We start from the raw sequence: 15,246 nt of genomic DNA on the forward strand, positions 1-15,246 counted from the left end.
CGTACCAATAAAATTATCACCATGACATTTCTCAACACATTTTGAACTCTACAAAATACTACTACACCGATATGATATTATTGTCAGCTTTCGCATTGTAAGGACGCCAAAATTCGTAAGTTACCACTTAAACATTACATATAACAGTTGATAGGATGGAACAAGAATAAAAGGAAATTTGATTTGTTTTTCGATAAGCTAATAAACCACTAATTTGTATTTATTAAAAATTTAGTCTGTGGGACTTTTGTGTAGTCCGGACAGCAAGCTATTTTTTGACCTATTGACTAACGTTGTCACTTTTGCCGCTCATAGACTGCTATCAATCAACTAAGAATCTACTGCACGGTTTTGGACTGCAAATATCCTAGTTGTGTACGCATTAAAACTTATTATTTAGGGTTGTCTTGATATTTCACCTATACATATTATCGTGAGTTATGGGTGCACGTAATGAAATTGCTCGCGACTATTCGATCGGTTTTCTGGTATTCTGACTGTAGGTTTAGAAACGTGGGGACATGATGATCCTACCGAAAGCATCAAAAGTACAGCAATGAAAAGGTGGTGCAGGCAAGGGACAACAGCAAGTAAATATGAATAGCAGTTTAGACTCGTATACGTCTCAGTAAATTGCTACCAAGTGTTAACCATGATCAATTGACTTATATCCAATTGAAAAATAACAATCTGAGTGGAAAATGGATGGAAGATAGTACTTACGTCTCTTTTGTTTACTATCTCAAGTCGATTACAGTTAGTGAGAGCTATGTCCATAGAGTTGTTGGCAGAAAACGTCTTTTGCATACGATCAGCAACGTTTAGGATGTGGTTACCAAGCCGTTGAAGTTCGTAAACTAAAGATAACGTATCTCCTGATTCGAGTTTTTTAGCTTCATCGTCTTTTCTGTTTTTAAATGGAGCAGTACATTGTAATATTTCAGGTTTGTTAACAACTATGAAAATTGAAAAAAAACCATTAAAAAAACCCATCAAAAATGGAAGAATTTATGCTGGAGAAATTCGAGCCTTCTGTTTAGAAATCTGAATTAATGTTAAGGTTTGGTGACTGAGATAGTTATCCCAGTTGAGGTGTGATTCAATCAATAAAGTTCAGGTACTTATTTACGAGCCATCTGCAGAAGTGTAACAACCACATAGGAGACAACCAATAGTCTTTTTTAAATTATGGGAGTATTTGTTACATTTAAGCTAGCGGCACATTCACACAAAGAATAGTGTTGTTGAGCGGACCTAGCATACCATCATTTAAACCAAGAAACAAAGATATCTAGGTATAAGACCAATCCCTACGACCAAGAAGTCCTTGTGGATCAGACCTTTAGGTCAAAGGCTCGGGGTGTGGCCCCCTAAGAAAACCACCTGCTTCGGTTTGGGCACCCGGGCAGTATCACAGCCCACACACAAATAAATGAAATGATGAATTCTATTGACGATACTATTCTCGCTCATACTGGAAGCAAGACAATTTACACTCTTATTATTATTATTACCATTATTATTATTATTGCTATTATTTACTACGTCGCTTTTTCACTCCCTTTATTCCCAAATTGTGTATCCTTCCTTTCCAACTTATGCAGTAGCTCGCCCATGGTGGAAACTCTGTCCTATCTAAACGATCTCCAGTCACTGTCTGGTTGAAAGTGAATGCTTCCACCGATTACGAATACTGAAGCAATCTTTCTGAAACCACGTACGCCGTTCAAGCTGGCTTCCTTCAACGTTCGCACACTAATGCAGATCGGACAACAGATGGGGCTGGCTATGTCTTTAGAAAGTCTTAATGTTGATGTTTGCTGTCTATCCGAGACCCGTATTCAAGACTCTAGTGAAGTACTACAAATTCGCTCTCCATCTGTCGCTTCGAAAAGCTTGTTTCACGTGCGCTTATCCGGGGACTCTGTGGCATCTTCGTCTGGTCTTGCTGGCGTTGGTGTTGCACTAAGCGCTAGGGCTGAGGCAGCACTAATCGATTGGATCCCCATTAACAGTCGGTTATGTGCTGTTAGATTAGAAATTTCCATCAAAGTAAGAAGAAACCGGCGTGAGAAACGGTGTCTTTTCGTCATCTCCGCCTATGCCCCGACAGATTGCAGCCCGGATGCAATCAAGGATGAGTTTTACCACCAGTTAACAGTTCTTCTCCAGAAAGCGCGTTCGACAGATATTGTAGTATTAGCCGAAGACTTGAATGCTCAGGTCGGGCGTCTAGGCACAGAAGAGAGTCGTTTAGGTGGCCGATGGGGACTTGTTGGTCGCAGGACAGATAACGGGGACCGTTTGCTGCAACTGTGCACAGACCACAACCTGTTTCTGGCCAGCACTAACTTCCGGCACAGTCATCGCCGGTGTGCCACCTGGCGTCCTCCCTCTGCATCTCAAGCCTGGACTCAGATTGATCACATCGCGATCAGCTACCGCTGGCGTGGTTGTGTACAAGACTGCCGCTCCTTTTGGAGTACCTATCTGGAGTCTGATCATGCCCTGGTCTGCGCCAATCTCACCTTACTTTTCAGTGGCCGAAGGATTGACCACCACCAACGGATCGATGTTAGTAAACTGGCTGCAACATCTGTTGCAAGTAAGTATCGAGCGGAGCTAGCCTCTAGGCTAGCTACCATCCCACCGAAAAGTATAGATGAGCATTGGTTGCATCTTCACGACGCCATGAAAATGGCGAGTAAAGCCGCTTGCGGCTTCGTGAAACGTCCCGCTTACAAGCACTGGGTTTCTTCTGGCTCCTTACAACTGATGGAAGCCCGTCGGTCTACTCCGGGTGATCGTGAGTTTGACCACAAACGAAGGCTGTTACGTAAAATTTAGTCTAGCTGTCGATGGTCTCAAGGACAGTACTTGTCTGAAGACGAGCTTAAAGATGTGAGAGATTTGTGATCAAGTATAGAACTCTTAACTGCTTTCCTTTCACCCTTGTAGAACCAAATTGGTATACGTTCTCGTATCACAGTTGAAAGCGAGCCCTGGCTATGGCCAATGTACCTTGCTCCACAAAAGCATATGAAGTGGTAGATGCACATGGAACACCTAATCGACTTTAATCATTCTACGGATCCACAGTTTGATTTTAAGGTTGTTTATGTGATTCGTTCAAATCTACCTAGATTTCTTCGTATCTTACTCTTAAAAATAGCCGAAGCTCTTACAATCAATGGGCTTAAACCAGAGCTATGCGTACAAAAGATGTAAGTCTTATCGTTGTCATTCCAGTGGTCTTAATTAATATTATTATTGTCCTATCATTATTACAACCTCATCCCCTCTTAATCATGTCTTATATTCTCATTATCTTATTCATGAATGCTCATCATATCACCTTATTAATTTTTACACCTCTATAAGCTTTAATGACCTTTAATTATTCTAACAAAAACATTTTATTCATTTTAATCACCTTACTATATTCACTAAATCTATTGTTATCACTCGTATAACGTAATCTAGTATTATAATCTCTCTATTACGTCATCTTGGCTATTCGTGTTTACACATCAGCAAGACAGATTAGAGTGGTTCAAAGTGGAACCATTGCCGCATGTGCCTGTCCATGGTGTGTACTTATCAATTTGCTTTAACCACCATCGATCACAACGATTTCGTTAAACTGCCAAGCTTTTGGTGTTCTATAATGTAAAGTAGAAAAGGTCCAGCCTGGTCGGTGATCTGGATAGGGCTCGGTCGCATTTCTTTGATCCTACAAGAAAAATATACTAAAGTTTATCAACACTTGAAGATTTTCTCACAATTTTATTTGACTTCTCCCTCTGTTGAAAGAAGAAGGTGAATTTGATCATATATTTAGGTTTTATTTATAGAGATTCACGGAATCACATGGACTATTGCATTTAACAGTACATTGAGTATTGGACATGTGGCCGCACCTGTCTGGGTCTTTAAAGCCAGGTATTGACTGCTGACGTATCATTACCACGGAGTAGAGAGGACATTAGGTTGCAACGTTTCATCATGGATCTCTCTGGGAAACTTATTATCAAAGCTCAACTTGGACATGACTTGAGACGCATCCCAATACATAATGAGGAAATTACTTATGATGAACTTATTTTAATGATGCAACGTGTCTTCAAACAGTATATAACAAAGGAAGATGAATTATTGGTAAAATATAAAGACGAAGGTAAGTGAAAAGTTCTTATGTTCACCTTCAGATGGGGACTTTATAACGATTGAGGATGAGTCTGAGCTCTCTCTCGCCATACAATCCAGCAGGGTGTTACAAATTAAAATCTTCGGTATGTTTCATTCTGGTCAAATTTATTTTAACAACTCACATATCGGTCTTAAAGCTCTAGTATTCACATAATTTTTCTGAGAAATAAGACCACCATGCGTAAGGATTCGCAGGAACAGAACCCTTATTAGGCTAGACTCATCGATTGACTACATCACATTAACTTAGTTTCCTCATAACTCTATCATACAGTGCTCGCTTTGAACCAACCGTCACCCTTTTGATTCAAACTGTTTTTGGTCGAGAAAGAACCCAAATACATCGAATTTCTGTTGATCACTTCGAAATTTATTTGGTTGGTTGTTGCTTTAAATTACATTGACCGGTATATAAGGTGCTGTAAATAAAACATCATATGATGAGGATCGTAGGTGACATAACTTAGTATCAACAGTACAGTAAATCAACGCACAACAAACCATAGAAATGATACTTCTAAGGCTGTAGAGGCGAGTGAGTTTCAGGGCAGAAATCTAAATCACGCTGAACGATATTGATTTGTCACTAAAATTCTAACACACAATAGTTGAAGGTCATTTGTAGGTTTTTTGGTTGTCATTGCGTAGAACGTTAAGGATTCTTGTAAATGAACTTCCAAAGAATTAAGCTATTGTTCTGAAACCATATGTTGTGACGAATCGGCGATGTGCTGAGCAATATATTTGTCGTGAAGTGTCGTTTTGGACTGCATTGACTGAGCTTGTCAAATTCGTCGTGAGAAACCGATACTCTGCTACTGGTGTCCCACGCAAATTGTATCCCATAATCTGTGGAGAGCGACTAGCGTTTTTCTCAAGTGTTAGTTTGCCAATTATAGGCTCAGGGGAAGTGCCGTAAAATCAATGTAACTGTCACGATTACGAAAAACCTCAATACTTACGATGAGTGTTACAAAATGCTGTATGAACTTATCACTTCAATTTCATCCTCTCTGTTTTCGATAGTCTGTTGCTAAGGTATTTATACTTACGTCGTCAAGGATTGGTTCATCTTCAGGCTTTCTAAATTACAAATACCAACAGTGAAAGCTTGATTACATCCTTAGATGCAAAGACTTTCTACTAAACCATTTGGAAGCTACTCTAAATACGAGGACTAGTGCTTCTATACTCCAAAAAAATTTTTGTGGTTGCGACAGAATAACTGTTTCTGTATTCTAAAGTCTGCTTCATATTCTATAGAAAAGATTAAATGTCTCTACCGTTATTAAACAAGTTGAGTTATAACAGAATTAATAGCTTTGATAAGACACTTCCCGAAAAAGGGGTTATTCTCCTTCAAGGGAACTAATATACTACTTATTCTAATCATAATTACATACAACCCATCCAAAAATGTCGACATCTTTCAGATTTCGTAGAGAAAGTGATTTTCAGGCGAGACCCAACCATCATCATGTTAATATGTAATTTTCACTTATTTAGGATGGTGTCCACTTAGATTAGAGTTCCTGACTACGCAGTCGTTCATTTCGCTCTCAGTTGTAGGCGTCTACGCGCACGCTGACTTGAGAAGAGAAAAGTGGCTCTTAATATGCGAATCTCAGTGCATTTGTGTTTTCGTGCGAGTCCCCGTATATTTTAAGCACTTCTAGGTACCATGTCCAATACTTGAGTATTTGTAAACCTTAACTGACCTTTCAGTTCTGTTATTTATTTGCTTAGGGTTTTTAGATGAGTAAATATACTGTGCGTCGTTCATGACAAAGCAATAGGGTTGACAAAACATTCTGTATTCTTGTGAAGTGATAGGGAAATAAATTATCAAGTGAATTTTGGAAACAACTGACTAACGCTAGTCAACAATATACAATATATAGTGGAAAAGTCATCCATGTTTCAGTCATTTAGTTAGGGAACCAACTCTCCTCTACTTGTTTTAGTTTAAGTAACCAAATATTTCAACTGTCATGATTCAAACTGAATATGTTAATCTGAGTTATATCACGTACGACGCCTAATCATCATTGTCGAAGTTAGATGCAAAGCTCGAGGAAGATCAATCGGCTTGTTAGGTTGTGAATCTACTTTTTGCTAAGTTACACGTATTGTTACAACTTATCACATAACTCTGACCATGGCTAGATAGCATTTGAAATAGTGTTTATGCAGTCAGAATTTGTGTAAGGAAGTACAGGTTTCCTGATTAAAACCCTGTGACTGAGTAGAAATAATAAGTTCCAATTTCAAATGATTTGGTCATGTCAATCATGCCAGTGAAGATGCGTCAACTCTCTACGTTTTCCTAAGTATACTTCATGCCCGTTTATGTTTATTTATTATAACTCTACCACTAACTATCAAAATGCAGTAACTTAAACTCATATATCTTGTAAAGGTGGCTTGTTAAAACGTTTGTCGAAATCGTCCATTTTGATAATTCACTGTCTAACCGTGAAGAGTTAAAAGGAGAGTATTTACATTATGTTGTGAAGCTCTGCATTAACTGACTGGTTTCCTATTGACAATTATAACTTGTAGCCGCCAATTAGAGAGCAGTGATTTATCGATCGGAACAATAAGGCATTAAACCCGTGCGAGCAGTCTAGAGTATTTATCGGTCCTGCTTTCTGCCTAGCCCAGCCAGTTAAGTCCAGAACACCAAGCTCAGTCCCTGCGGTATGAATCCTTTATTTATATACCAGCCAGACAGACCACATCGTAACATAAAATAGGAAACAACATTTGTACAAGATTCAGCCAAATGTGGCTGTGAATAAGGGAGATAGTAATTGACAGGCAGTGCATAACTCAAGAATGGCAAATTGTATAATAATAGTTCATAGGTCAAAATAAAGCTCATAATAAGAGGGACATGAATATGAATAGTTTTGTTATTTGACAGTAATACGATAAAAATTTACGCATAGTGTTGGTCCAGAAATGGATCCCGAAAGTTACCATTCATTATTCTTATCGGGATATAACACTATTTATTATTATTTATTTATTTAAACACATATATATTGGTACAAAAGGGCACCAGATACATATGCGCCACACAAAATAATGAAAGTAGGAAGAGAAGGGATGAAAAGATAAGGCGGACTAAAATGTACAACCAGAAGACTCTTTCAGTCAACGAAGTTATCGCCACTCTGTATGAAGAAAGTAGAAGGTTACAGCAGGATCGCCACTCGCTTCTATTCTGAGCCATATCTGATAACGTCTCTAGCCACTGTGTTGCACCATCACTCGGACCCCAACCAGGAAGTCGTGAAGGACCAACAGAAGCTAGCCCTTTGCAGCTTTCTTTCATACCACGACACCATGTCATACACTGACCTCCTCTCCGCTTTTTCCGACCAGTCCCAGAATCGGCAAATAATGCACGGCGTGGAAGTCTCTGAGACGACATTCGTAGAACATGTCCAAGCCACCGAAGTCGGTGTTTCAAGATGGTGACACCAATTGAATTATCGTCTCTGTGCCTGAACACTCGATGCCGAACCTCTGTATTACTAACATGGTGTTGCCACTGTATGTCAGCAATCCTTCGGAGACAACGATGATCGAACACAGAGAGACGTCTAACATCCTCAACTCGGAGAGGCCAGGTTTCACAAGCATAGAGCAAAACTGCTCTCACCGACGCGTTGTAGATCTGACCTTTTACAGCTAGACTAACATTACGGAGGCGCCAAAGATGGCCCAGATTGGCATAAGCCGCTCTGGCTTTCCTTATACGTGCATCAATCTCATCACTCACGCCACCACCAGCACTTATGTAGCTACCTAGATACACGAACTTCTCAACTACTTTAATCTGCCCACTATCCAGGGTGAGTACAGGATGAGAATCCTGCCAGTCTTGTAGGATTACTTTGCACTTGGAGGGTGCAAAGCACACGCCGTACCTGCGGACACTGATTGCCAACTGATTAAGTGCGGATTGCATGCCTTGGGCATTATCGCACAGTAAGACAATATCATCCGCATACTCGAGGTCGAGAAGTCGTTCTCCAGGCAGCAGATCCACACCACCATTACTTACATCCATCAGAGCTGTTTCCAGGATGTCATCGATGGCAAAGTTGAAGAGGAATGGTGAGATCGGGCAACCCTGCCTAACCCCACTGCTCGAATGAAACAAGGGAAAAAGGTGGTTGTATGCCCTCACTCTGCCTGAGGTGTTCGTATACAGGGCCTTTAAGATGTTAATGAACTTCTCAGGCACACCCTTCTTCAATAGACAATCCCAGAGAACAGTCCCGTCCAACGAATCGAAGGCAGCCCTGATATCAAGAAACACTACGATTGTTGGCCTGCGATAAGTATGACAGTGTTCTAACATTTGGCGGAGGGTGAAGATGTGATCAATGCATCCTCGACCAGAACGAAAACCAGCCTGCTCCTCGCGAGTCAATCGTTCTCGGGTTTTAAACAACCTACGAAGAATGACAGAAGCCAATAGTTTGGACGCAATCGGAAGTAGACTTATCCCCCGATAGTTGTTACAGGAACAACGTGAACCCTTTTTAAAGATGGGGACGACTATTGACTCATTCCATGATGTTGGAACACTTTCTTGCTCCCAAACCTTTGCAAACAACACAGTCAATTCCTTAGTCAGAAAGTCACCACCATCTTTAAAAAGAGCGGAGGTAAGTCATCTGGGCCCGGTGATTTGTAACGTTTCAATAGTTGGAGTTCCTTGCGGACTTCCGCCTCGTTTGGTGGATCAGTCGTCACCGGCCATGGGGGGCAGGACAAGCTGGTTGATGTTGCCGGAGCAGCAGGCCAGTTGAACTGCCCTTCGAAAAATTCCGCCCATCGTCCAAGACGTCGATAGATGTTAGTGATTGGCATCCCGTCATCCTCGTAGATTGTTTCACTCACACCAGACTTCTTGCTGCCAGTGGCTCGGATGAGTTGGAAGAGCTTCCGGCAGTTACCAGATGCAGCTGCCGCTTCCATCTCATTAGCACGCTCCACCAGGCTTCCCGGTCCTTACGCAAGCTTTGCCCGATTTCATTACGTAACAGCCTTCGTTTGTGGTCAAACTCACGATCACCCGGAGTAGACCGACGGGCTTCCATCAGTTGTAAGGAGCCAGAAGAAACCCAGTGCTTGTAAGCGGGACGTTTCACGAAGCCGCAAGCGGCTTTACTCGCCATTTTCATGGCGTCGTGAAGATGCAACCAATGCTCATCTATACTTTTTGGTGGGATGGTAGCTAGCCTAAAGGCTAGCTCCGCTCGATACTTACTTGCAACAGATGTTGCAGCCAGTTTACTAACATCGATCCGTTGGTGGTGGTCAATCCTTCGGCCACTGAAAAGTAAGGTGAGATTGGCGCAGACCAGGGCATGATCAGACTCCAGATAGGTACTCCAAAAGGAGCGGCAGTCTTGTACACAACCACGCCAGCGGTAGCTGATCGCGATGTGATCAATCTGAGTCCAGGCTTGAGATGCAGAGGGAGGACGCCAGGTGGCACACCGGCGATGACTGTGCCGGAAGTTAGTGCTGGCCAGAAACAGGTTGTGGTCTGTGCACAGTTGCAGCAAACGGTCCCCGTTATCTGTCCTGCGACCAACAAGTCCCCATCGGCCACCTAAACGACTCTCTTCTGTGCCTAGACGCCCGACCTGAGCATTCAAGTCTTCGGCTAATACTACAATATCTGTCGAACGCGCTTTCTGGAGAAGAACTGTTAACTGGTGGTAAAACTCATCCTTGATTGCATCCGGGCTGCAATCTGTCGGGGCATAGGCGGAGATGACGAAAAGACACCGTTTCTCACGCCGGTTTCTTCTTACTTTGATGGAAATTTCTAATCTAACAGCACATAACCGACTGTTAATGGGGATCCAATCGATTAGTGCTGCCTCAGCCCTAGCGCTTAGTGCAACACCAACGCCAGCAAGACCAGACGAAGATGCCACAGAGTCCCCGGATAAGCGCACGTGAAACAAGCTTTTCGAAGCGACAGATGGAGAGCGAATTTGTAGTACTTCACTAGAGTCTTGAATACGGGTCTCGGATAGACAGCAAACATCAACATTAAGACTTTCTAAAGACATAGCCAGCCCCATCTGTTGTCCGATCTGCATTAGTGTGCGAACGTTGAAGGAAGCCAGCTTGAACGGCGTACGTGGTTTCAGAAAGATTGCTTCAGTATTCGTAATCGGTGGAAGCATTCACTTTCAACCAGACAGTGACTGGAGATCGTTTAGATAGGACAGAGTTTCCACCATGGGCGAGCTACTGCATAAGTTGGAAAGGAAGGATACACAATTTGGGAATAAAGGGAGTGAAAAAGCGACGTAGTAAATAATAGCAATAATAATAATAATGGTAATAATAATAATAAGAGTGTAAATTGTCTTGCTTCCAGTATGAGCGAGAATAGTATCGTCAATAGAATTCATCATTTCATTTATTTGTGTGTGGGCTGTGATACTGCCCGGGTGCCCAAACCGAAGCAGGTGGTTTTCTTAGGGGGCCACACCCCGAGCCTTTGACCTAAAGGTCTGATCCACAAGGACTTCTTGGTCGTAGGGATTGGTCTTATACCTAGATATCTTTGTTTCTTGGTTTAAATGATGGTATGCTAGGTCCGCTCAACAACACTATTCTTTGTGTGAATGTGCCGCTAGCTTAAATGTAACAAATACTCCCATAATTTAAAAAAGACTATTGGTTGTCTCCTATGTGGTTGTTACACTTCTGCAGATGGCTCGTAAATAAGTACCTGAACTTTATTGATTGAATCACACCTCAACTGGGATAACTATCTCAGTCACCAAACCTTAACATTAATTCAGATTTCTAAACAGAAGGCTCGAATTTCTCCAGCATAAATTCTTCCATTTTTGATGGGTTTTTTTAATGGTTTTTTTTCAATTTTCATAGTTGTTAACAAACCTGAAATATTACAATGTACTGCTCCATTTAAAAACAGAAAAGACGATGAAGCTAAAAAACTCGAATCAGGAGATACGTTATCTTTAGTTTACGAACTTCAACGGCTTGGTAACCACATCCTAAACGTTGCTGATCGTATGCAAAAGACGTTTTCTGCCAACAACTCTATGGACATAGCTCTCACTAACTGTAATCGACTTGAGATAGTAAACAAAAGAGACGTAAGTACTATCTTCCATCCATTTTCCACTCAGATTGTTATTTTTCAATTGGATATAAGTCAATTGATCATGGTTAACACTTGGTAGCAATTTACTGAGACGTATACGAGTCTAAACTGCTATTCATATTTACTTGCTGTTGTCCCTTGCCTGCACCACCTTTTCATTGCTGTACTTTTGATGCTTTCGGTAGGATCATCATGTCCCCACGTTTCTAAACCTACAGTCAGAATACCAGAAAACCGATCGAATAGTCGCGAGCAATTTCATTACGTGCACCCATAACTCACGATAATATGTATAGGTGAAATATCAAGACAACCCTAAATAATAAGTTTTAATGCGTACACAACTAGGATATTTGCAGTCCAAAACCGTGCAATAGATTCTTAGTTGATTGATAGCAGTCTATGAGCGGCAAAAGTGACAACGTTAGTCAATAGGTCAAAAAATAGCTTGCTGTCCGGACTACACAAAAGTCCCACAGACTAAATTTTTAATAAATACAAATTAGTGGTTTATTAGCTTATCGAAAAACAAATCAAATTTCCTTTTATTCTTGTTCCATCCTATCAACTGTTATATGTAATGTTTAAGTGGTAACTTACGAATTTTGGCGTCCTTACAATGCGAAAGCTGACAATAATATCATATCGGTGTAGTAGTATTTTGTAGAGTTCAAAATGTGTTGAGAAATGTCATGGTGATAATTTTATTGGTACGTAATGAAATAGGTTATTCAGTTCATATAATTCCTGAATACCTATTCATAACCAATAAATTTTCAATATTGTATGAAACACCACGGGGCATAAACAGAAATAGTTAACGTTGCAAGTTACAACCTCATCAAATCTAGATTCTGCAGCTTTCTGATCGAAGATCTCCATGAGTAGTATTGAACAGTACATTTACGTAACTCTTGATTATTGTGCAGCTTCTGTATATTACAGTCTGAATAACATTGAATAAACCATTTGATTGTTTTAAAAGATTCAGCGGAAAACACCTTTGTGCTCATCCAATTCCTAAGTCATTAATGTATCTGTACAGTGTCGTTAACTGAAATATGTCCTTCTACGCCTAATTTAGAAAATGATTATATTTTTCTCTTTTGTCACAGTCAATATGCAACCCGGAGAGTAACAAGGAATTCGATCCGTTATCTAATGTTCGATCTACAGATGTTACAATCTCTTCTCCGAATCCACCCATCTACTTGTCATCAGTCAACAGTTCAGATGACATTTCGAAATCAGAATCTTGTGTACGTGTAGATAGTAGAGTCATTTTAGCATGATTTTCGTGGTGTTCAATTCACACAAGACACATGACTGTCCTCCTCTGTATTGTGGTTAACTTGCGACTAAAACCTAAAATTAGCCTTTCATTGATCACGTCGATCTGGGTAACCGGAAGTTACCAGCTAATCACATAACACAATTAAACTTTAGTTAAAATAATGAGTAGAATTTTGACATGTGTTGTTCACCCTAATTACTTTTTCAAAAATCACCTCAACATCAGTGAAAGTCGTCACTTTGAAGTAGATCCTGTCATAAGCAATATATGGCAAATTTCTTGAGTATATTAGTCATTTTGATTGAATATAGACTAATTTTATTATAACAACTGTTTGATAACAAGTAAACTAATCACAACATCGTTTGGAAATTACCTTATACCCACTATATTTTACATATTATGATCTTTAGATCCTATATATCCTCAGGATCTGCTAGTGTAACTTTCAATGTAGGTTCCCATGAAATCGGGAAAGCTAGGTGAAAAGGTCGAACCACAGTTAATCTCTCTATTAATCTGTCAGTTAACTTTTGTGGTCAAGACCACAAACGTAATCACATAAATTGTCTCCACACAGTTAGATGTCAGAAGTTGGAGTAGATGTAGTAGATCGATCCATCAATTTTTCCCCTCAATAAGATGAATAGGATACGTAATAGATGTTTTCACCCACCTCCTCTAAATTTCTGTGTTGGTTAGTGAAGAAGTAGTGACATCATGATGTATCAGGTATCCATGGATTCTTCGACAGTTGATTTAAACCGTATATGGAGGTGGAGGCCTTCTACTTGGTCCTTACAGGCTTTTCAATATATTTTTTACGTAACAGAATCCTAAATCGATTGCGGTTATCTACATACTGTCATTCCTTATAATCTCCAAAATCTTAGACAATGTCATCCTCATATTTCCCACTCTATTGTTTCGACCTGTATCCTTCATGTTTAATTTACTACTATAATTAATATTGTTGTTTCGAATTCTTTCTGTTAGTCCCCTCTCTCTGTGATGCACTTTTGAGTCTAGGTTTTATGTTTGTCCCTACTATTTTTATGCAACTTGATTCAATTATGCTGTCTACTTTATGAACATCAGTCCACCCATCACATTCTCTTTTTGCCTCTAGGAATTCTACTCAGAGGTATTTGTATAATTAAGTGATATTTTAAAGACTATTGACAAAGTCTTAAAATAAACGTTACAGCTTGATAACGTATTACTAGTTAAACCAGATTTCTTTTTACTTTTTATATAAATATTTGACTGGACATTTTCAACAAAATCATCTTCCTAACTAAACACAAGAGTTGAAAAATTAAAAAGAGAACGCTGAATGATCATTAGTCAAAGAGCAAGTAAAGGAGTAAAATTATTAGGGTAAGAGCACTTAGAAAAACTCGTGGTTTGATAATAACAGTTGAAACAGAATGTATTCGACATGTATCATCACTAATGTGTAGAATTTATTTTAAAATATAAGGTAATCCTGTTTACTTGCCGAACGTTGCTTAAGGTTGTCTCCTATATAGTGTGACTGCAAACCTTTATTCCTCATATTTTCATCCTGTCATCTTAATACGTCATAGGATGGTTTAGTTTTTTGCCGATCAAACAAAAACATTTCAGTACTTTTGTGCATCAGACACCTTGTTCTCACTTGATAAAATGTAACTTTTTGTATATTCTAAAATAAACTAACTATTTCAGGAAAATTACATGGTTTCCAAATCAACTTTCTCAACAGCTGGGTCGTTAGATAACGAGGGGCTAAATTCGTCCAAAAAGTCTGCTGATCATGACCCTATAGATCTCCAAGCTCCTACTACATTTAGTCATTCTAATGCAGAAGCGGTCCCATCGGCAGTGCTTAATAGTAGTTCTACACTCTCCACTACGATACTGCCGTCTCAGGGTCAACCGTTGACACCAAATACTCAGATAATATCATCATTTTATCAACAACCTTCAGGACATCAAAACCATCTTCCCACCCAGTCTCGAGTACAACCCTCAATACCTCTATCCTCTCAAAACTCAGCACAACCTAAAGTTGATTGCAATGATACTCCTAGGATGCCTAACACATCAACTCCGACGTTACAACAGTATAGTACGCCATCTTTCAGGGCACGTCATTTTAGTGTTTTTTGTGAACATCATACCGTTCAGTTCAATTTGTAAACAATTAAACAGAAGGCTTTTCGGTTCTGAAGCTCTTATATCACCTGTCAGATTTCGTTTTAGCGGGTCCTTAATGAAAATCCAGAATATTTTACATTTTCTGACTAGGGTGGTTTAGTAGTCACGGCGTTCAACTTCCGAGCCTTACGTCATTATTTCGAATTCCGCTGTGTAGTTCATTTTCGGCTGCTCAGTTGATTAGTATCAGTTACTTAATTATTCTTACCGTGGTCTTACCACGTAAGAAGTATCAACGTCGAGATATTGCAATAATGCAATTTTGCACCTAAATCCATGAAATTAAAGAAAATCAAAACATGTTTAGATCAGTCTTGGTCATTCCATATCACACTCATATTGGCGTCAGATAAAGTTTAGA

The 15,246-nt window shown here is 39.9% G+C and overlaps 1 protein-coding gene across 1 annotated transcript; it reads left to right on the top strand.

Moving 5' to 3' along the window:
- Positions 1–11,111: 11,111 nt before the first annotated feature.
- Positions 11,112–14,867, top strand: Smp_154040 (sugar nucleotide epimerase related; the record flags this gene model as incomplete). Its single annotated transcript, XM_018792766.1, has 3 exons — positions 11,112–11,381; positions 12,505–12,648; positions 14,394–14,867. The coding sequence occupies 3 exons, from the start codon at positions 11,112–11,114 to the stop codon at positions 14,865–14,867; spliced, it is 888 nt and encodes a 295-aa protein (XP_018644267.1).
- Between the last annotated feature and the right edge of the window lie 379 nt (positions 14,868–15,246).

Source organism: Schistosoma mansoni, assembly GCF_000237925.1.
Source record: "Schistosoma mansoni, WGS project CABG00000000 data, supercontig 0129, strain Puerto Rico, whole genome shotgun sequence".
NCBI lineage: Eukaryota > Metazoa > Platyhelminthes > Trematoda > Strigeidida > Schistosomatidae > Schistosoma > Schistosoma mansoni.